The 21534-nt window shown below is 41.1% G+C and overlaps 1 protein-coding gene across 3 annotated transcripts in view; it reads left to right on the top strand.

Annotated features, from left to right (window-relative positions):
• The window catches only part of SDK1 (sidekick cell adhesion molecule 1), a 363255-nt gene that overhangs the window by 258353 nt on the left and 83368 nt on the right, over positions 1 to 21534 (top strand). For 2 of the 3 annotated variants that reach the window (XM_042828025.1, XM_042828024.1), the window contains exons 18-22: positions 1412 to 1527; positions 4703 to 4895; positions 7968 to 8066; positions 12818 to 13009; positions 14818 to 14939. In XM_042828025.1, coding sequence (XP_042683959.1) covers positions 1412 to 1527; positions 4703 to 4895; positions 7968 to 8066; positions 12818 to 13009; positions 14818 to 14939 — 722 coding nt within the window. Of the gene's footprint in view, positions 1 to 1411; positions 1528 to 2575; positions 2654 to 4702; positions 4896 to 7967; positions 8067 to 12817; positions 13010 to 14817; positions 14940 to 21534 lie in introns of those variants that run through there. The other variant, XM_042828026.1, reaches the window with a different exon arrangement.

The following is a 21534-nucleotide window of genomic DNA, read 5'->3' as shown; positions in this document are numbered from 1 at the left end:
TTCTCCAGGTTTCTGAGTTGATATTTCTAAGATGTGGGTGTCTTTGATAGTTGTACACTGTCCCAGCTCTGTTGGCTGCAGTCTTGCTATACCTTGTACACCAGTTAAGAATAACAGCCCTTTATGTCTCCTTCAAACAAGTATAGCTTTTGGTGGACAAAGGGACATTTTTACATTTTTGAAGATAATGTCTTCATTTCTCCTCCATACAAAGGCACATCTTCCAAAGGTACTTTGAAGCTTTAAAAGTTTGTGACCCGTTTTTGAGAAGTATGGAGCAAACTAGCTTTTCTCAGTGGGAATTACAGATACTTTTGAGAAGCATGGGTCATTGGGCTTTAGTAGAATTTCTCCCTTGGAAGCAAAATGAACAAAGTTTTCAAGCTTCAAAACCACTTGTGGATAGTTTCTCTTTCATAGAATACAAATGTACATGGCTGTCAATATCCATGTTTTTGAAGCTTTATATACTCAAATAGCAGCTTATTAAACTTCCTACAAGCTTGATAGTTTCGGCAAGATAGTCCTGACTTAGTATTCCTTCCTCTGAGAACTACGGAAATGGCATCATAAAGTAATGAGTTGAAGGAATGGGCTGGAAGGTATTTAAAGAGATGCTGTGTTAAATGGCAAAATATGTGGCGGGGTTATGGGTTCTTTTGTGGTGGGGTTGTTGTGGGGTTTTTTGAAGCCAGTATGCCTCTACATTCCATGCTTTTTGTTTCATGTTGGAGAGACATGTGCTCTTTAAACACTTGACATGAAATGCTTGCACAACTTTTAGAGGATTTGAGGCTGCGTTGGTTCAGATTACATATAATAAATTCAATATAATGAATGATTGTCTTACCAAGATAACATGAAAACATCTTCAATTCCCAAGAAAAGTCTTTGTTGCATGTTGTATGACTCGTCTTAATTTTTTAAGCAGCAATGAATAATAAACAGATCCTGTCACCAGGTTATAATTCAGAATTAGAATTTTGATTGTGCTGATCCCGTGTTTGCTAGTTTGAGCCTGCATGATATTAAAAGACTCAAGAAATTTCTTGGTGAAGCTTCATTTCTCTGCGCGGTCATGGATAATTGAAAGAGATGTTCACCTATCATTACCTAGCTTCTGTCTCAAGTCTTTATGCGAAACTCATTGTGGAGTAATAAGTTCAGAAATCATTTCAACCCCTCCCCTTGAACGAATTTCTGAGAGAACATGAGAAATAACTCAATTACCACTCTTTCCAAATCATTGCTGGTTTCCCTATCACAAGAAGTGCATCTTTTTCTCTAGGTTGTTATTACTTTGTGACTCATAAGTGGCAGTGAATAGGTTCTGTGCTCATCTTTCTCTTTTGCTCCCTCACCCCTCTGCCATTCTGTTTGATTTACTTTTCCTCTCTGCTGATGGGAGCAGTGCCGACAGCTCCGCCTCAAAATGTGCAGGTGGAAGCCGTGAACTCCACCACCATCCAGTTCCTCTGGAGCCCTCCACCCCAGCAGTTCATCAATGGTATTAACCAAGGATACAAGGTAAATAGAAGGAAGATTTCTTTAACTTTGTTTGCTTTAACAGTCGTGGTGTATAACAAATAGAAATTGAATCCAATAATCTATGAACGTCCTAGATGACGATATATATATGAAGGGATATCTTACAGAAGCAAAACGAAGAGAGAACTGAGCAGTTGTTTCTCCTAATATAATTTTCACTGGTTTATGTGAGTTCTGAGAAGAAAGTATGTCGTAGGCTGGACATTCTAATACCTTTGTCATTTACCTGGAGAATTTCCAAAGCCAAAGAGCAGTTTGATATCAAATAGCAAAGGAGGCGCGTCGCTGTGCCACTGAAATCAGCCCTGAGATTCCTATCTACTCTAGTGCAAAACTCCCATTCATTTAATTAGGAACCAAGATGTCACACCAAATATTTGTCTTAACTTTCCCACTGTGATGATTTTGGAGATGTAGAAATGTAAAATTTTTAATCACGCTTGATGGAGCGGCGTTGACGCGACACGTCCTTGTTGATGGGGCAGCTGGCAATATCTATTAACAGCGCACAGCAGAGAGTGCTTCACGGAGCACTTGTGGGTCCTTTCACCAGTGGAGTGTTTGATAAGGAGGGAGCTGAGTGCTTTATTTCTGTCTCTCAGGAAGGACTGCTTAATAGAAACTCCTCCAGCAGTTCAGCAGTGGGGATATAATTTAGGAAGCATTTAAAAACATTCTTAGAAAGAACAAAGAGGAATCTTGCAGTGATGGCAGAGCAGGGCGAGAGAAGATGGGCACATTTTGTTAGCAGGAGAAGGAAGCTTGGTGTAGCTGTTGGGTGAGGGAATGTTGGCTGAGCTGAGGAGGGTGTGCAGTTCTGAAGATAGGCTGTGAACTGTGGGTGCATTTTTGGAGTTTGAGAATAACAGAATAATAGAACCATAGAACGACTTGGGTTGGAATGGACCTCAAGGATTGTGAAGCTCCAACCCCCTGCCACATTCAGGGCCACCAACCTCCATGTCTAATACTAGACCAGGCTGCCCTGGACCCCATCCATCCTGACCTTGAACACCTCCAGGGATGGGGTATCCACAACCTCTTTGGGCAGGCTGAGAAGACTTGATCCTTCTCTGAGATGTTTCGAAGTGGTGGAGAAACTGAGGTAAATGTATGCAGGTGTGTTTTAACATTCTTCTTTCCATTTCTCATAAGAAAATTATTTCTCATACAGAACAGTGATGGTTGCACAATCCCCAGTTGAAGCAGCATGTGCATGTAAAAGTGTATGCTTCAGCTCTCAGGACTAGGTTACTGGGAGGGTATTTAGGCTGCAGAAGTATATCCTGAAATAGAAGCAACTGGCTTCTGCTTGGGCTGTAGAGAATTAGCAAACACACTTTGGGGGTCAGTGAAGTGCAGCACACTGTAATTATCTGGTGCCAATGCAAACGTGGTGAGCTCAGTCAGATTTGGAGAAGCCATCTTTTAGCTTTTTATTCTTTGTTTTATTCAAACGCGTCTTCAGTACGAAGAGCCTTAATCTCATTGCCTGGGTACCTCCGATTTAAATTTCAATTTAATTATCAATTTTATAAAATACCAAAATCCCGATTTGTATCTGTCAGCATTCAGTACAAGGTTCTGAGATTATCACAATTTCTCTTGGAGTTCTTTGATTGCATTAAATTGCAACAGCTTTATAATTTCTCACGGGGTTTGTGAATTGCAGCACGAAGACTGTGAGAACAGTTCTGTGACAATTACTTTACTGCACAGCTTATTTTGTATAATATATACATACCAGTACCAAAGCTAGGCCTTTGCTTTAGTTCAGGGTTAAACCCATTTTGTCCTTTAATGAACAAAATTGTTGACTTTTATTTCCTGCACATGCTTTCTATGGAATGTGCAATGATATTCAGTCTAATGTTCAGTCCCTCAAAGTTATTAATGCCAATTGTAATCCACAAAGGTGATTTAGAAAAGAAAATAAAGCGTACTATTCCATCAACTATTATCCGTTTTTTATCTTTTCTTTGAAATTTATTTGCATTTCAAGAAGCAGTAAAGTGCACCTTTCAAATATGAAATATTTCTAACGAAATGACTCCTTATAGTGCTTTAACTGTGCTTTCTGACTATGAGGAGTATAGTCTCATTATCAGCCAATAGATGTTGGCGAAATGTGTTAAATATGGCTCAATAATTTCAGGCATCTATTCATGTTTATGAGCCTGAAATCAATACAAGTAGCATGATTTACACAGATACTGAGTAAGGCATAGAATTTTAGCATCTTGTATAAGCCCACAAGGATTTTTGGACGTAATAGAAATTTCTGAAGCACTTTAAAGCTTTAGGCCCTGAAGTTGTTAAGGTGATTTCAAAAATTGTTTTAACATTTTGAAGTCATTTGCAAAAAATCAACTTCTGAAGTCCTCATTTAGGCAGCTACAGACAAGATATTCTACCCTAAGAAACAATGATCACCCAGCAGGGCCACTGAGATGACTGAAACCCGGAAGAACTATGGCTTGCCAAGCACATTACTTTAAATACGTAGAAATTTCATCAGGAGCCTCAGTTTTGGGACTTAGGTGCTAAAAAAACTGTACTAATCCTTCTTAAAGCCATGTTCTATTCTTTCTGTAGTTCCAAGACTTTTTGTGGCTGTCCCCACATCATCAGGCACTGAAACATTATTTGCATCTTAGCAATGCTGGTCTATGGGATGCTGAAGGCTGTGGGAGGGGAAGGAGGATTTCTCCCCCCAGTGGGATCTTTCAAGGAACACCGTGTTGAGATGAAGCTTTTATCTCAGAGTAGCACTAAAGTTCCATTTCTTTCATCTTTGCATCTTTCTTTCAGCAGCAGGGATTGTCCGGCTCAGAGGGACACAAAAGACTCATGCCATACAAACAGGCAATTGCAATAATTTTGGCCTTGTTCAGTAGCAGAAATTGAGAGCTGTAATATCTCTATAGTATCGATATGTCCCCTATTGCTAGTAAGCATTACACACATCCCTCCAGTTATCATGGTAACAGTGTTCTGTCCATCTGTTCAGCGTCAGAGCTGACAGTAGTTGAACAGCACTGCTTGTTTTTTACAATCAGATTAAGATGGTTTTGGCAGCCTAGCACACTCTAGTTGTCTAGTTCCGCATGGACACATCTTCTAATGAGAGCTCATCCACGTTTACATTCTCTAGCTCCTCGCATGGCCAGTGGATGCTCCAGGGACTGTGACGGTAGTCACAATTGCTCCAGATTTCCACGGTGTTCACAGTGGCTGCATCACCAACCTGAAGAAGTACACCACTTACTACACATCAGTCCTGTGCTTCACCACCCCTGGCGACGGGCCGCGCAGCGCACCGCAGCTCCTGCGCACGCTGGAAGACAGTGAGTAGGCAGCACTGGTGGAGAATCTCAGTGCTCACGTTTGGGTTGGTTGGAGAGAAAAGCAAGAACTGTGACATCTGGGTGCTTAAAATCAGACCTCAAGTTGACAAAGCGGTTTGTAGTCTCTTGTCAAGTTAGTCTCCATCAGACAGTGACCTCAGCTGGTTGTCCACGTGCATTTTTGTGCAGCTGGGAAATGAAAGGCTGAAATCTCCGTGGTATGGTTCAGCTAATGCAATACATCATTTGTCTGTGAACCCTTATGCTCTTAAATCCATGTTCAGGTATCCAGATAACTATGAATTGATCTGAGAAATTGAGCACCAGGGCTTCCTGTAGAAATCGATGATTTATTTAAGTTTGTTTCCTTCTGCTGTTCAGTACATTGAAAATGTCTATATCTATACTATATTGCAAGTATTTGCATAAAGTAAAACAACCAGCATCACGATGATTTAGGAGCTTCTGCTCTGCAAACTAAAGTCACATCCATAGAGTGAAAGAAAACTAGCTAAATAGTTTTGCATATAGACTGTTTCCTGCATCAGAAAATGTCTTAGCCTCTGTGGCTTCCTGGAAATGTTTGTTCAAGACATGTCTGTGGTTAACACATCCAGCACGTCTGTTCAGATGACAGCTGAGTTGCAATGGCACTCTTGGCTAGCTATGTGTCCACAGTGATCTTGGTTCTCTATAGGGTTTCTTCTCACAGAGCATCGCAAACACTGCTGCACGTTTACAGATCCAAAGAAGAATTTAAAAATGTCTGCCACAGCCATTAAGATATTGTTTTTAGAAATACTACTTCTCCTTAACAGGGATCTTTTAGGTTAGTCAGTGTTCCCGTAAAGAAAATCTGATTAACAGCAGCATTCACAGAAGTGAGGCTCAGAGTGCTAATCCATTTTTTCATGAGACACTCTTGAAAGTTTATGAAGAAAATTAAGTACTTTCCTATGGGTTTTGATTTTGTGGTTTGCCTCCTCCGTATGCCCCAGGAACAGATTCTAGACTGCAGCCTTTGCTTGCTAGAAGGTTGCACAGATAGCAGTGCAACCACCAGAAATCTTATGAGCTATTAATATGAGCTGATATGTTTTTAACTGGAGTCAAGGCAAAAGGCACAGAGGAAAGAAAAACGTGTTAGGTTCTTATGTGCAGTATGAACATTTCGCCTGTTTTCTTAAGGAAATGAGGCCCTTGGCAGTGTTAATGTGTTGGTTGTCTGTCTCAGATCCATCTGTCTTTCTGCCTCCAAAAGCATTTTGATCCCATGGTTAATTGCAGGAAGCCAAAGATGGGCGGCTCCTAAGATTTCATGGGAATTAAGCAGCTGGGAAGAGGAAAGAAACAGTATTTCTGCTAAGGGAGAAATAAGCCTTAGAAACTTTATGAAATTATGAGAAGGGCACAGTCAGACACAGAGAATATTTCAGAGAGATGCTGGAATCATGTACAATTTTAAACACTAGAAATTTCCATCATGGTACACGGAACAACAGACAGTCAGACTGGTTGTATATTTGTTGTATATGCAGACTTGTGCTGCACAGAGCTTCTGCACTAGAGATGAGGAGCATTTTTTGATTCTGAGTCCTTCAGAAATGTTTTAGTGATGACTGAGAACTTCAGTGTAGCACAGCATAATGCATCTTTGTGGAGGACTCGTTGAATCTAACTTGTTCCAGGATTTATGGTGGTGAGTAAAAAGGTTTGAAAGGACTGTCATTCATGGTCTCAGGTGATCATTTTCTGTGTGTCTGCAAAGCCAAGTTGGGCAATCCTTTAAAAAACAGCGCAAGTAAATCTGTTTGCTGATGAACTGTAGGTCAAATAAAATGTGACATCCAGTCAGAAGCGATGCGTCCTGGCTTGGTGTAACCTGCACCTGCTTTTCATTATGGCATTAAAACTGGAACGCAATGGCAGGAGCTAATTGGAGTAAAGCTTTTTGAGTATGTGGCTTGCATGTGTGCAGATATGTGTTCCTGAATAGTGCATAATTGCTGTGCTCTCTTCGGGTATTCCCGAGATCGCTACCAGATCAGCACTTTTCTGTACTGCTTTGACTACTACACATCGCAGAATGGATTTGGAAATTTTCCTCCCTAGGATTGCAGAATTGCAAATGTGGTCACAGCCGACCTACTGGCAGGCTTCTTTTTTTATTGTAGCTGGAGGGGAATGAGAAACTGGACTAAAGCACAGAGGAAACAAAATATGAAATTGCAGACGAGAAATTGCCAACTGATGTCAGCGGAGCTGGAGGATACTCAGGCAGGGATCCAATGACAGAAGCAGAGCGAATATAAAGTGAACAAAAACTCCTTTTTCCAGTACATCAATTGAAGACAGAACAGCAGTTGGATCAAAAATCAGTCAGGATGTCTTCCTTGAAGATCAAAATTGAGGGAGGATGGCATATTCTTGACAGTCATTCCATTTTATGCTCTTTCATTGCACACTGGGGAGCTGAAATTTTTAAGAGCTCTTGAGCTACATCATAAAAATCCTTTAAAAGTTTCACACACTTGTATTCATTTTGCAGAAGATAGTTGCCATTATGCTGGGCATTTTTAGAGATGTTTTGAGAGACACTGTCCAAGTTTTGAGGCTGCCCTTGCTCTGACCTTCGCCTGCTGAAGGCTCCGTGCAGGCAAAGGAAGCACAGCCCCAAGGAAGCTGCACAGAGCAGCACGGGTACCCACATGCTGTCGAGGGGAAACAACAAATGCAATCACTTCCAACATTGCCAGCTTGATTGTTCTAATTAGATTAGATCAAGAAGAAAGACAGAGAACACATTGCATGCAGTCCCCCGCTGCTGCTCTCTTCAGTTCTCTGCACAGTTGGGATGATGACTAGATAAAATAATTTGTGTGATGATAGCCAGAGTGCTTCTTAACACCTTCCATCCTTCCCCTCTCCCCTGCAGTTCTCACTGATGTTTCCAGCAGGCTTCCCTTGGTCCCAGCTCCATGTTGCAGTCCTCCAGCCCTAACCTTGCCACATGAATCACATCAGAAGTAAGTGGGCTTCTCGTGTTAACAGATTTCCTTTTCTGATTGCCAGAGCCGGGAGCTGTGGGACACCTGAGTTTCACTGAGATTCTGGACACGTCTCTCAAGGTCAGCTGGCAAGAACCTGTAGAGAAAAATGGCATCATTACAGGCAAGTATCAGCTGCTACTTTTTTTTTTTTTTTACTTTTTTTTTTCTCCTCCAGTGTGTGGGGTAGAATGTGTCACTGCAATGAGAAAATGTTTGCATAATAGAACATTTAGGGAGAGCTGGCTGCTGCGAGTACCGGTTTCCTGGTTCATCTTTTGGGTAATTGAAATGTCAGCTAGGGCACATTATAGAAAGTACGGGTCCAATTACTGGCAGCTCATGATTGTGGCCACTGAAACGGCAGTCTTTATTAGAAATCAGCTCCCCATGGAGTCGATGGTGTTGTTAAATCTTCTGCGACCTCCACCTCTGCCACTTTAAAGTCTGAAACTTTGCGAGTTGGGATTTCCTATGTTGAATTTACAGCTGCAAAATCTGAATTGGCATTGCTAAGATTTGCAATCAAGACCAACCCTGAAATCAGCAGTATCCTTCATCTGTGATCAAGTGGCATGGCTGCGGAGTGCAGGACAGAAAATTTGCATTCATTACTTAATTCTGTATAAACCATCACAGCAGTTCAGAATTCTTGTTTCTTTGATGAGCTGGCCATCTGACTGCTCCCTGCTATTTATCTATTTATTCCATGCCAAAGTAGATGTAACATCAGCAACTTCATTATTTTTCATAAAGGCAGCTATTAATAGTGGATAAAATCTCTAGCTGTTATCAAGAGAGGCAATGTTGCTTTCAAATGGAAAACTATTACTTCTGCACAGGATGGACATTCTGTCTAACAAAGGATTTCAAGGTTGTGAATTGCAAGAAAACTCTCAGATTTTAAATGAGCTAAAATCGTAGTTGGGAAGGGATCACTTTGCGTGGATCCGAATATTCTTTTTTGACAGCATTGATATTTTGTTTTTAATTTAATAAATGTATATACCTATTTTTTTTTAAGTAAATGCTTTTGGGGATTACAAAGAAAAGAAATGCAAAGAGACTCTTTGGCCCCTCCGCATTGTACCGGCCCAATTTCATGAAACATTTTCACTGTAGCAGAGCTGGTTATTTGGATTGGACTTGCTTCTGTCCATGCTTACTCTGTGAATCTCTAAGGCACTGTTTATATACGTTACTTCCATGATGTTTACATTGTCTGTGAGTTTTTTATGCACATATTCTTATGCCTTATAGCTCAGTAGCCTTCCTGAAATATGCATTGATTTAAGTGGTTCAGAATCAAAAACTAATAACTTCAGAAAGCAGAGCAGTATTGATTCAGTGAGGATGTCCAAAGCCTTCAAGCCCAAGTGCTTAAATTTAGGTATCTAAATCCAAATCTAGTTATCTAAGCAATACGGTGCAATATTCATCCATGCAAAGCTGCAGTTAGCAGCACTCTTAGTGCTGCAGAACTGTGTTCCTAGAAATAATCTGCAACCAGAGTGGGTTGAAACTTGGTGGAGCAAAATGATTCTGCATTATTCTTGTGGCAAATTCTTTTAGAAAGAAGGAACTGAAGAACTTGAGTTCGCAAAGAAATGCTGATGTAAAAAAGCCCAGCAAAGTTTATTCGGAAAGAGAAATGTCCTTAATGTCGCAAACTACATTTAGACTGTAAAAGCAGCAGAAGTGTTCATGGCCCTGAGCACCTCGGGGAGTTGCAGAAGGCCACGTGGAGTTCTGAGAGCTTTTCCTCTTCATTTCTGCTCATTGAAACCTTTACGGGCACTTCTTGTTGCATGCAGCAGCACTGGGAGGAGGAGCGCACAGAGGAGGGGGCTGGCAGCCACCATGCTCTGGGAAATTGCCCATTACTCTTGCTGTAAATTTCAGTATCTTCCCCTTTCCCTCAGCAAACCCTGATTTATGAGGACCTGGATGCAGACGGACAGTTTGTGATTGGGTGTACTGCTCACTGGTAGAGAATTTACTCCAGATCAACGAAAAATTATTTCTGAAACTCCTCCGGCCATTAGTTTCTGTTAGGCAGCATTTTGTGGCTTTGATGGGTGCGATGGCACAGTGCAGGGCAGCTCCATGGCACCATGCTGCTCCTGGTGTGTGGGCACCAAGGGAAGCACTGGGCTCCCCATGCACGCTGCTGGCAGAACAGAGAGCACGTTGTTACCAACCACATGTCCCAAAGTTCTGCCCATCTGTCAGTCATCGTGGCTTAAGTGCTACTTGGGGGGATGCTCAATGTTGTTCCTTTCCTTCAGCATTGTTTCATCTGTTTTAGTTATGCATGATTACATCTGGCTTTGTGTCAGCTCAGCATATATGCGTGTGTTTTCTGTTTTTATACAAGTAGAATTTATCCATACTTCAGGACTGAAATATCTGCAGTAAATGCCGCCTCTTTGTCTTTTCTTCAATTTGCATGTGAGCTGAAAAATATTTCCCAGCGAACATTTTTTCAGCAGATAAATACATAGAGACTATGTGCCTAATGGGCAGGAAAGCTGGGGCTCATCCCTGCAGTCACAGGGGAGAAAACAGAATGTTCAAAGAATAATCACCAACATTTGATGTATATGCAAAGTTCATTGAGATGGGAGGGAAGATGTCTCAATCATTCACGACTGCCTTATGTGCAGTGCAGGAAACTTCTTGCTGCTTGTAAGCAACAAATGGATGGGGAGAGCATGAGAAGTCCCCTGCTCATTGCTTATTCTGTTTCTTTCTTTGAAAAATGCATTCTGTTTTATTCTAGGATGGTTCCCTTTGATTCCCTCTGCCAGACCTTGTGCAGGGTTCAACACAGACTACACATAAAGTCAACAGAGTCCACAGATTTGTCAAAATCCTCACGCATGTTATAATCTTGCCTGTACTACACACGTTCTGCTCACTGCAAATGATTCTCAAGCTAAAGGCATCAGGTCATTCTAGTGTCTCTGAGATACTGGTAAATTACTGACTTTATTGAATCCCATTTAACAGATGGGACGTTTCAGACACTTGCTTAGAGCTCGCTCCAGGTGAGCGTTCAGGAGTTTTCCTCCTTCCTCCAGGTAGTGTGTTGTCAGACAGGTGGTTGCAACGTAGCTCAAATGGTTGAAGTATCACCTCTCTGCTTTTTATCAGTGCCCTTTCACCTGAACCATAATTAATGACGATGTGAGTAGTCTGAGTCCATTTTTATACAAATATGTTCATGTGAAATTCTGTCAGTGATGGCAGCTAGCACCCGAGGGAGGATAACATCTCACACCTTTCAAACACTCTCACAAATGAGTGTCTTACCATGCTTGTAGTTCATGAGATGATGCTTCCTTGTTGATCAAAACCATAAGGTATTTTGCTATTTCAATGTGTTAATCAGCTTAGGTTTAAAAAAATAAAAAATAATAATAAAAAAAAGCCAACAACCCCAACTGATCTAAATTCCCCATCTTATCTGATGGGAACAGGAACCCAGTGGGGAGTTTCTCTATCCAGCTTGCCTTGTGCATGGTTCTCTCAGCAGGGTTCCTTTCTGTTAGCCCTTTTCATTCACTTCCATTTCACAGGCATTCAAGAGCTATGGGTATTTTTTTTTTTTTTTTTTCCTTTTTTTCCCCTGAGTCAAATCACAAAGAAAGCTGCAATCAAGCAAACTTTTCAGACACACTCCCTGGAGACTGGTGCAGCAAGGTTCAAGTGGGTTCAACTGAGAATAAAGTGGGACTGGGCAGGAGGAGGACAAGCAGATTTGGAGATAAAATTGAGCAAATCAGACAGTAGAAAGTTTCAAAAGTTCTTGGAAGGCAAATGGTTATAAAAGCGATAAAAAGAAATGAGTTTTAGAGCCTGGTTATGATATAAGAATAATGTGGGGGTCAGGTGAGTGCAGTCCTGGACAATAGATTGGCTACGCTATGGTTTTGAAAGAAAGGATAATGATTCACCCTGCTAAAGGATTTGTATGAGGAACAAGCAGTGGGGAGTAAGGTTTTTTCTGGTTCCTAGAGGATTCCCACCATGTTTCTTCATGATCATCATTGTTAGGTTTGTAAGTATTTCCAGATACACAGCAGCGAAGGTGGCTTCAGCCTGGAAAAGAAGTGGCCCTACTCAGTGTATATAGATTTTTAATGAGGTGTTCTAGATGGTGAGAAAATGTTTTATTTTCCAGTGTTTCTTCCTATTCATTGTGCAGAGTTCACAGAATAAAAGTCTGCCTTTCTGTGAGATTATCCTCGGGTTTCCTAATCATTGCACAGCAAGCACTGTGCATTCATAGAGAAACGGAGAGACTCCATTGCGACTCCATGCCCCCGTGTGTAATCTGATGGGCAGTGCTTATCAGAAATAACAGTATTACAAAATACTTGGTTGTTTAAGTCAATGTTCGTTTAAACTTTATTTTTTAACTTTTTTTTTTCTTTTTTCTAAAGAATAAGATAAGATAAAAGGTTTCCATCATCACAGAATCATAGAATCATAGAATCGTAGAGGTGCTCATTTTGGAGGAGACCTTAAAGATCATCAAGTCCAATCACAACCTAACCATACTACCTTAACAACCTTCCACTAAATCACATCCCTGAGCGCCACATCCAAATGGTTTTTAAACACATCCAGGGATGGTGACCCAACCACCTCCCTGGGGTGCCTATTCCATGTTGGACAAGACCACTGAGATCATCTAGTCCAACCATCCATAGTACCATTCCATAGCTGTACCATAGCACCAGTGACACAAGCATGCCTTACAGAGGCATTCATTTGCCAGTCTCTGGGTTATTGCATAACAGTGCTTTAGGAGAAAAGCCAGATCCCACCACTGCCACAGCCCCTGACTGCCGTGTCGTTGCTTTCCAGGCTACCAGCTCTCCTGGGAGGTGTATGGCAGGAACGAATCCCGGCTCACCCGCACGCTCACCAACACAACTCTGGAGTACAAGATCACAGGGCTGTCATCTCTCACCACGTACACCATCGAGGTGGCAGCTGTGACTGCGAAAGGGAGCGGGTGGGTCACGTCCTCCACCATCTCATCTGGGGTGCCTCCAGGTTGGTGAAACTTCACGGAAAGGGGTTAAAACGGGCTGATTTACACGCACACCAAGGGTCACGAGGGACTTTGATTGAGTTATAATAAATATGGGTTAGTTTATGCAGCATCAGAAGTCTTTACCGCATAATTTGAAGCTAATTCTTAGAAGGCATTAAAACATTAAAATGAAAGTTGGTTTTTGTGAAAGAAGGTTTTTTTTTTGTTGTTGTTGTTTTTAAAGTTGTAGAGATTGCAGGAGGAACAGACAAAGCAATAAAGTGGATAAAGTAAGGAAGCTCTTGATATTTTCAAAGTAACGTAAGTAACTGAAATTAAACTAAAGGAAACTGAAACTGAAAGTAACTGAATTAAATAAAAATTGCTGCTTTTGGGGAGAAGTAGAGTTTGGATGCTGCTAAATGAGAAAGGTTTTTCTATTTTAAGTAGTATAACTTATGTCACCTGTGAGAGGACATTTGCATAATGAAACCGAAATCTTATTTGCAACGTTTGGCATCTGTGGCCTGAGAAAGATTTGGAAAGTAGTCCTCTGCTGCATTGTCTGAGTTTCCACTTGGGCCCCTGGGCATTATTTGATTTAGCATTCTGCATTTGGATTTTAAAACTCAGCACTCTCCTTCATCCTGAACACAAAGCAAACTAAAAAGCCATTTCAAACCTCCAACCAGCAGTTTCTGTTAATTTATAGGCTATACAAGTAGAACTTTTCAAAGTGGAGCAGTTAATGCACATCACTGATGGTAATCCATTTTTTCCCTTTTCTGGTGTTTTTGAACTTTTCTGTGTGTCTTGAAGTATGCTTGCCTTTCTTTCCCCTAATCACAGGTAATTGTGACAAGTTGCAGGCTGGATCAATGCCATGCTGCCTGTCGTTACCCAGATAACAGCATTATCCTGTTTGGTCAGAGTTGGTTTATCGATCATAGCTCCCACAAATGTGAAGTAAATATCAAGAAATATTGTGTATTCATGCATACTCAAAACTATGTGCCAAAAATCTGCCCATTTTTGCCTGCTGCATTTGCACATAGTAAAACATTACAAATGATTACTGATTATTGTAGTAATTTCCATTGCTTATGATTGCAGGTACTATTGGAAATTTATTCTGAACAATCTATATTTAATCCCTTTCCTGGGCTTGTTTTTGTTGATAATTCAGGCAGTATTAAAAATGTAAATGCTGCTGTAAGCTTGACTGATGTGAGGCAACGATCTGATTGGAGCTACAGATTTTTCCCCATAGAAGGTCACCCTCTTTATTTACAGCAGAAATTAAAAAAAAAAAAAAAAAAAAAAAAAAAAATCATTTTGCTTTATGCAGCCATCAGAAATGGCTTATAAAGCCCATCTATTGCAGATCAATATGAGAAGCATAAAATGGTTCCACTACCCAAAAACCTGGGAGTCTTTTTCCATTGTTAATATATTAAAGCTGCATACACCATAAGAGGTAAAATGATTATAATTCTAGACAAAAAGCAGTGCAGCAGAACTAGGTGCCTTGGAAGTGCCTTCCCCCAGCCACCTTGCTTTGTCTGTTACTCCCAAATTGTAGCTGCAGTTCTGTAGAGGGACTCTCTTCATTTTTGATCCGTAAAATGCAGTGCATGCTCAGAGCAGCAGAAATTGTAATGTTGTATTTAATACTCAGCCAAAAAAAATCCCAACAATAAAACCAATGCTATTTTCTCTATAGTAATTGTTATAAAGGTATTTTCTACGCTGAAACACTGCCAGCCTGTGCTTCTGTGCTTTGTACCAGGAATATTTCCACCTCTCATGTGTGTTTCTCTTTCTGCAGAACTTCCAGGCGCTCCGTCCAACCTGGTGATCTCCAACATCAGCCCTCGCTCTGCCACGCTTCAGTTCCGTCCAGGGTATGATGGCAAGACGTCCATCTGCAAGTGGATAGTGGAAGGCCAGGTATGGCCCTGACAGAGAGCTCTCACAGAGTCAGAAAAGGATCATCACAAGCAACTCATTCACCAGAGTTTGGTCCATTTATTTTAGAAATGGTTTCTAACCTGAGTTTGTGTCCTGATAGAATCATAGAATCATAGAATCATAGAATCACCAAGGTTGGAAAAGACCTAAAAGATCACCCAGTCCAACCGTTCACCTATTCCCAAAAGCTCCTACTAAACCATGTCCCTCAACACAACATCCGGCCTTTCCTTGAACACCCCCAGGGTCGGTGACTCCACCACCTCCCTTGGCAGTCCATTCCAGTGCCTGACCACCCTTTCTGAAAAGTAATACTTCCTAATGTCCAGCCTGAATCTCCCCTGCCGTAGCTTGAAAAGGTTAGGTTCATATTCAGACCAGGTGTTAGCCAGAAATTGTCTCACAGAACAGAAGTATAGGGAGAATTGCAGCGAACGATTAAGATGTCATTATTTTGATACTGGCTGTATTTGTGCCATTTTGTAAGGGAATATCCTGAGGTTTTCTGTCCAGGCTTCTGGATTTGAATAGGCTGAATTCTCACCTTCATCAGCCTTAAATGATATTCCTCTTTCTGCTGCCATTATGCCTTGGAGGGCTTACATATTCCTCATTTGTTTTCCTGACAGATGAGCTTTGCTTCTTCCTTTCCACCCACAGATCTTTATAAATAATATAATCTGTTTTTAAGACCAAATGTTGGACTTCTTAAATCACCGTCACCACTTAGACATGTTGATACAGTCACTTCACTTGATAATGAGACTGTTGTGAACGAGTTGGTACATTTTGTATAATTTACATACACATTATTGCATATTGCAGAATTAAATGCTGAAGTTTTATAATATGGTGGCTTGGCAGACTTTGGGAATCATGTGTTTGAGCACCTCTTTGGTATTGGTAGGAATTCAATTCTGTAATCGAGAATTACAAAAAGCCACTGAAATTAAACAAATTTGAATGCTTCAGAATGGCAGTAATTATTGCTACAGTGTTCATCCACATCCTTCAAGAGCTGTCAGTACCAAAAGCAATTGGAGGGTTCTTGGTGTGCAGGGAGGGAAAGGAAAGATGAGTGTTCACAAACACCTGTCAGCATCCTATGCACTGCTGGTAAAGTCAAGGGACTGATGGTTCTGGTCAATCCTGGATCTGCCAGTGTTTGCTCCAACAGCCAAAATTACAGCAGAATCTGTCATGCTGAGTCTGAGCATTTCTTTGCACCACACCACACTGTTCGGCTTTGGCACAGCAAGAAACATTATTCCAAATGGATTTAATACTTGGAAGAAAAAAAAATCTTGCTCACATGATTAACAAGAAATCTTTTCAGTTATGCAAAGAAATTGATGATTCCTTACTGATACAGTAAATCCTGTTTCCAGGATGACAGCTGCCTATAATCCTTTGTTCACAGCCCTTTTCTGCCAGCACTTTGTTCAAACTTTTCTACTCTCTTGAAGCGCAATCTCACAGCGCCGTTAGCCAGGCTAAACCAAGAGGTCAGCTTGTCCTGTCCCCTCACTTCATCCCCATCACTCCCAGCAAGACTTTCTTGCTCCTAGCTTCTCTACCCTGTCATACCTGGAGCTGCTGTAGGGCTTGACCCAGCCAAGAAATGGGTTTCAGACAGATCTATTCTCTGTACAGGCTGTGTGCAATCAGAAGAGCCCCACTGGAGGGCAGGAGATGAGAGCATGGTGATGGGAGCAGGAGTTGAGGGCAGGAATGTCTCCATCTTGGCTTGGAGCTAAGCTGCCCTGGACCTGCCCTGCTGGGTTCCATGGGTTTTATATCTGTCTGTCCAAGATGTACAAGCTTTCACAAAACAGTTATGTCATGATGAAGAGCTGTCCTGCATGTCAGTCCATGTTTCCCTCTGTATAGCTGGTTGGTAGTTTTGCATTGGACACCCCATTTGTATTGCACCTACTCCTTCATCTCTCTTGGGGCTACACCCTTTCTCTAGATTTCTGTGTCCTCACAAGCGTGTTTTTCTTCTTCCTTTATGTGGCACAAAACTTTATTGGTGAGGGCAGGTCTAGAAAATCTTCCAAGTGTTCCATTTTGGCCAAGTGCCATTTTTGAAGTCTGATACTTCATGAACAGTTTGAATGAAAACACAGCTGGGAATTCCACTTTATGTGAAATTTTTTACAGCTGGCCTTGGCTTCTGCTTTTTGTGCTGGGATGTAAATTGACGGGATCCACTGTGGAACTAATTCTCAATTATGTCAGTGAACATGAGAGGAGACTCAGGTCTTTAAGATGTTAGTGCTGGTAGATACTGAAATATCAAGCGTTGAAAATCCCATTTCTGTGTTTCTAGTAAAGCCACTTTCTGTACTTCTGAAAGGATTTCTTAAATCTTTTTTCGGCAGTTTCTCTTCTGTCGTCACATTTAGACTGAGAGGACTGGAGCAAACTGGATTTCCAAACCAAAAGCTGCAAAAAAGTACCAATGCCATTTAAAAATATTTCTAAAATTGCTTTTCCATTACATGCAGTATAATCTAAAGAGAAGGGAGTCAAATGCAGTATAAAGGTTTTGCAGACACTTGTTCAGAAGGTCCAAAAGTAATGGTCTTGTGGCATCGACACTCAGACTACATGTTCATCCCCAAAGAGTTTCAGTAAATCCTTCCTATTACCAGCAGTCATCCTGTACTCTCAGATTCAGAGCATATATTGCAGACATATTTTTTTGGCAATTTGCAATGACGAATGACTATGAATCCTTTAATATGGTTTCATGTTTGCACCCTCTCTATGCTGCAGCAGATTCTGTTTATTTTGCCCTTATTTTTCTTGAGGTTCTGTTGGGAGAAGAACGTAAATGGCAGTGTCATGGCAATTCCTTGGTCACATTCCTTGGTAAGGCCACAACACAAGGCTTTCCATGGCTGATGAGAGAAGCTGGGTTGACCTCTGTTGCACCTGATTTGTTTTCTGGTGATTAATATTACTGTGCAGACAGCAGAAGATTTGCAGCACCTCTTCACAAGTGGCATTCAGGTGTTGCACAGGTCAGAGAGCCACGAGTACATGGGCTTACTTTGAGGATTTTCTTAACGCCTTTCTGCTGTTTTAAGCGAGATTTCCTTATAATATTATCACGAGCAGCAGCAGAATTGGAAAAGGGAGTTTCAAAGTACAAAAACCTTGAAAGCATCCTCACTGTGTTCTCTTGTAAAGCTGTGAGTTGGGACGGACTTCACTTTCGCCGTGAATTTGTTGGGTTCTGTAGTTTGTCAGTGACCCAGATAGGACTCATCCATTGTACGAGGTGATTCTCTTGGTGTCATTTTCTCTTCAGAGCTGGTAAATAAAGTGTCTGAAGCCCTGACAATATTATGACTTTGCCAATCTTTAAATCAAAAATGGGTGAATCGATTTAGGGATTTTGTAGGAAAAAAATGGCACCCAGGCTGACATCCTGTGCACCAAATTTCTCCCAAAGTGACTTCAAATGCCTGAGTTATAGACCTCTATAATGAAAACTCTGACATATCTTGAACTATAGCAGAACACAGGGTACTTCTGTAACGCACAGAAACATCGTGTTTCCCTATCCTGCTGTTAGTGCTTAATAACTGTTCACAATTTTGGAAGCATTACTGTCTTAAAAGAAAGATTGTGCCAAATGATTTGACATTCCAAAGTTCTATTTTTTTCTGTTGAAATTTTTTTAAAGTGGAAATTCTACAACTTCACTTACATAGTGCATCCCATCAGGCAATGTTAAGTCAATTGATAAAATTCATAAAAATTGCCAGTTTTAGAAATGGAGAAACTAGTCCGTAGAGAAGTAAAAGGTTCTGACATCATTTCCAATATTGCTTTATACCATCTCATTTCTGTAATAATAAATGAATGTGATCTTTTATTGAACTTAATGCCTTGGTAACAGCCTAGAGATGGGGATTTATACGTGGCTGATAGTTATAGGGAATCATATGAAGCGATGCGGTGGAGATAGGTATTTTAATTGTGGCAGTTCCTGCTGATCTCCTGGGGCTCGTGGCCCTATTATACTGAGAACTGTTAAGATGCAGAGTGCATTTCTTAAAGAGTTTTTATGCCGATGGCAACAGCAAAACAGTTGGTGTTCTCATCTGCCTCCTAAAACAATGCACACATGAATACGTGTGCATCTGCCACAAGCATAATCCTTTTCTGAAGTTTGAGGATAGTGCTATCCAAAAACCAACAGTAAGAAATAAGCCTGCAAATTAACTTTATTTAATGCAGACTGGCTCACTGGGGACTCTGCGGCCCCCCATAGGACTCTCTTATCCTAACCACTGCCCATAGTTCTTTTTTGCCTTGTGGGAATCCCTTTGTACTCTGATTTTTGAAACAGAAATGTTTCCTCTGATCTAACATCAGAGTTCTTCAGCAAAAAATAATTTCCTTTTCTTTCAAGAGCCTGAAACTTGGAACCTGCTAAATGCCTTGAGAAGTTAAAAATATAGGAGCCCATCGGTGAAGATTCTCTTCCAAGACTCATTTCTGAGATAATTGCTAAATAAGTGAAACTTGTACTGAGTTAACAGTCACCTAGAATTGCTTGGCTGCACGATCAGAAATCACGCAGCAGTCCCCATGCTGCTTACCATGCTACCCTCGAGCCGAGTGCCCTCCTGCTTTGGAAAACTCCCCACAAAGGCAGCACACTCTCAAACGTGCTACTGACTGCAGCAGCAGATCAGACCCTTGAAGTTGCCCAGATGCTGGCATGAGATCCTGGCACACTGCAAGGTATTATTCTAACTAAAGCAAGTTCCTCATCCATTTGTTTTAAGAAGTTTTAGTGAATTACAGAACTCTGCCTGTGCTTGGTATCTTCTACTACTTCTCCATCACAGCCTTTCAGCAGAGAATGAGCCTGAAAGAGGTGTGCTGGGACTGTCTGTGCCCCGTGTTCCCCAGCTCCTGAACCAGGTAGCAGCCACCTGTTACTTACTGGCTCCTGAGCTTCAGGGCAGCCAGTAGAAGCGACTCAGTTGTCACTTTCCATTTCCTTATAGGATGTACCCATCATTCCTAGCAGGGAATGCATTTAAAATTAGAAAGATGTGTCCTGGGATGGCTTCTGAGGGACTTGCTTTAGTCCTGGGCACATAAGAGCTTTCACCAGCTCTCAAACAGTAAAAGATCCTTAATATTCCCCCCTTTGCAGCCAGCTGGTGAATGCACGTCTGTAGAACAGGCAGAGGTTTTGGACACCTCTCAAGCTTGAGTCAGTGCTGATTGTTTACAGCCCTTTGGGCCTATGGGTCTGAACCATGTGGTCCTTAATGTGGATTAATGATCTGCCTGCTGCTGCATAACGATTGAAACCTGCAGTCTTTTTTTTTTTTTTTTTCTCCCCCTATGCAAGTAATATTTTTACAAGGGTTTATTGTTCTTAGAATATAAAAAGAAAACTCTAATGCACTCCTGGAGATTATTTGCAGCCTCCAAAACACTGTGGATGGTTGCTGTACAATTACTGCAGCACTTTGAATTGATGTTGTTAAGAGCAAGGAATTTCGTTAAAATAAGCATTCTATAAAGCATTTTCAACAGAATTAATCACAAACTTTTTATTAAAAGTTTTCAGTGTTTCTGTGACTGAAATCAATCCTCTATATAAAGGATATTTGTATAATCTATAGCATCTCTTTGTTCTCTGTGTTCGTTTTAGGGCAGTTCTGTGTTCCCAGGCAGACCTGCATTAAGCTGCTTCATTAAGCTTCTCTATCTAGGAACTTTACCAACATTTCTGAAGCACTGTTGGGTCTGGGAATTTCAAAAGGTCCATAATTTACACTGACATCTTTTTAATAAGATCTTTGGTGTGTATCAGTGTATTTGATTCCCACCAGTACTCAAAGACCAATCAACACCTTTGCAAGCACCTTCCTGCATGGAAACAGTCCTCTGCTAGAATAATCACCAAGGCTTCCTCTCACAATGCAATGCAGAACTTATTTCTTTGGCCTAATTTTCCTTGTGTCATTTCTTCATGCACAAACATAAATATGCAGCACATTGACTCCTGAGTGAGCAAAGAACTGAAATATCTATAAATAAATCAGGCTGCTTCTCCTGGAGGGAAAAAAAAAAAGAAAAAAAAAAAGAAAAAAGAAAGTGAATGAAACCTAATTTTCTGTTTGAAATACTTGGGATTTGCTAGATAGTTTGGGCTGTGTTGCTATCAACTGCCTTGATAATGTCTATGGCTGTAACTAGTATGCAGATATCGTAAGTGATCTATTTTAAAAAGATTAAATGAGGTTACTCTTTTCACAGTAGGTTGTGAGCTTCTGAAATTTGTTGCCAGAGCAGTGTGTGGAAGTAGGTAGTGTCAGTAGGTTTCAAAAAGGATTAGTCACCTTCATGCACATCAAGTCCATAAATAGATGCTGAAGGGAATAGCTGCTTTTGTCCCTCCAACATCCCTCAATACAGAATTGTGGACACCAAGGTAGGGTGAGGGAACTGACTTTAAATATGGCCAGGCTCATGGCTCTCCCCAAGTGGTATTTTCTGTTGTTGGAGCTGGAATGCCAGCTGACTGGAATGT

The sequence above is a fragment of the Centrocercus urophasianus genome, unplaced genomic scaffold (genome assembly GCF_019232065.1).
Source record: "Centrocercus urophasianus isolate 14NV4802_14NV808 unplaced genomic scaffold, USGS_Curo_1.0 seq_29, whole genome shotgun sequence".
In the NCBI taxonomy this organism is placed as follows: domain Eukaryota; kingdom Metazoa; phylum Chordata; class Aves; order Galliformes; family Phasianidae; genus Centrocercus; species Centrocercus urophasianus.
The sequence above is the reverse complement of the archived record's forward strand: the minus strand, read 5'-3'. Positions and strand labels throughout refer to the sequence as shown.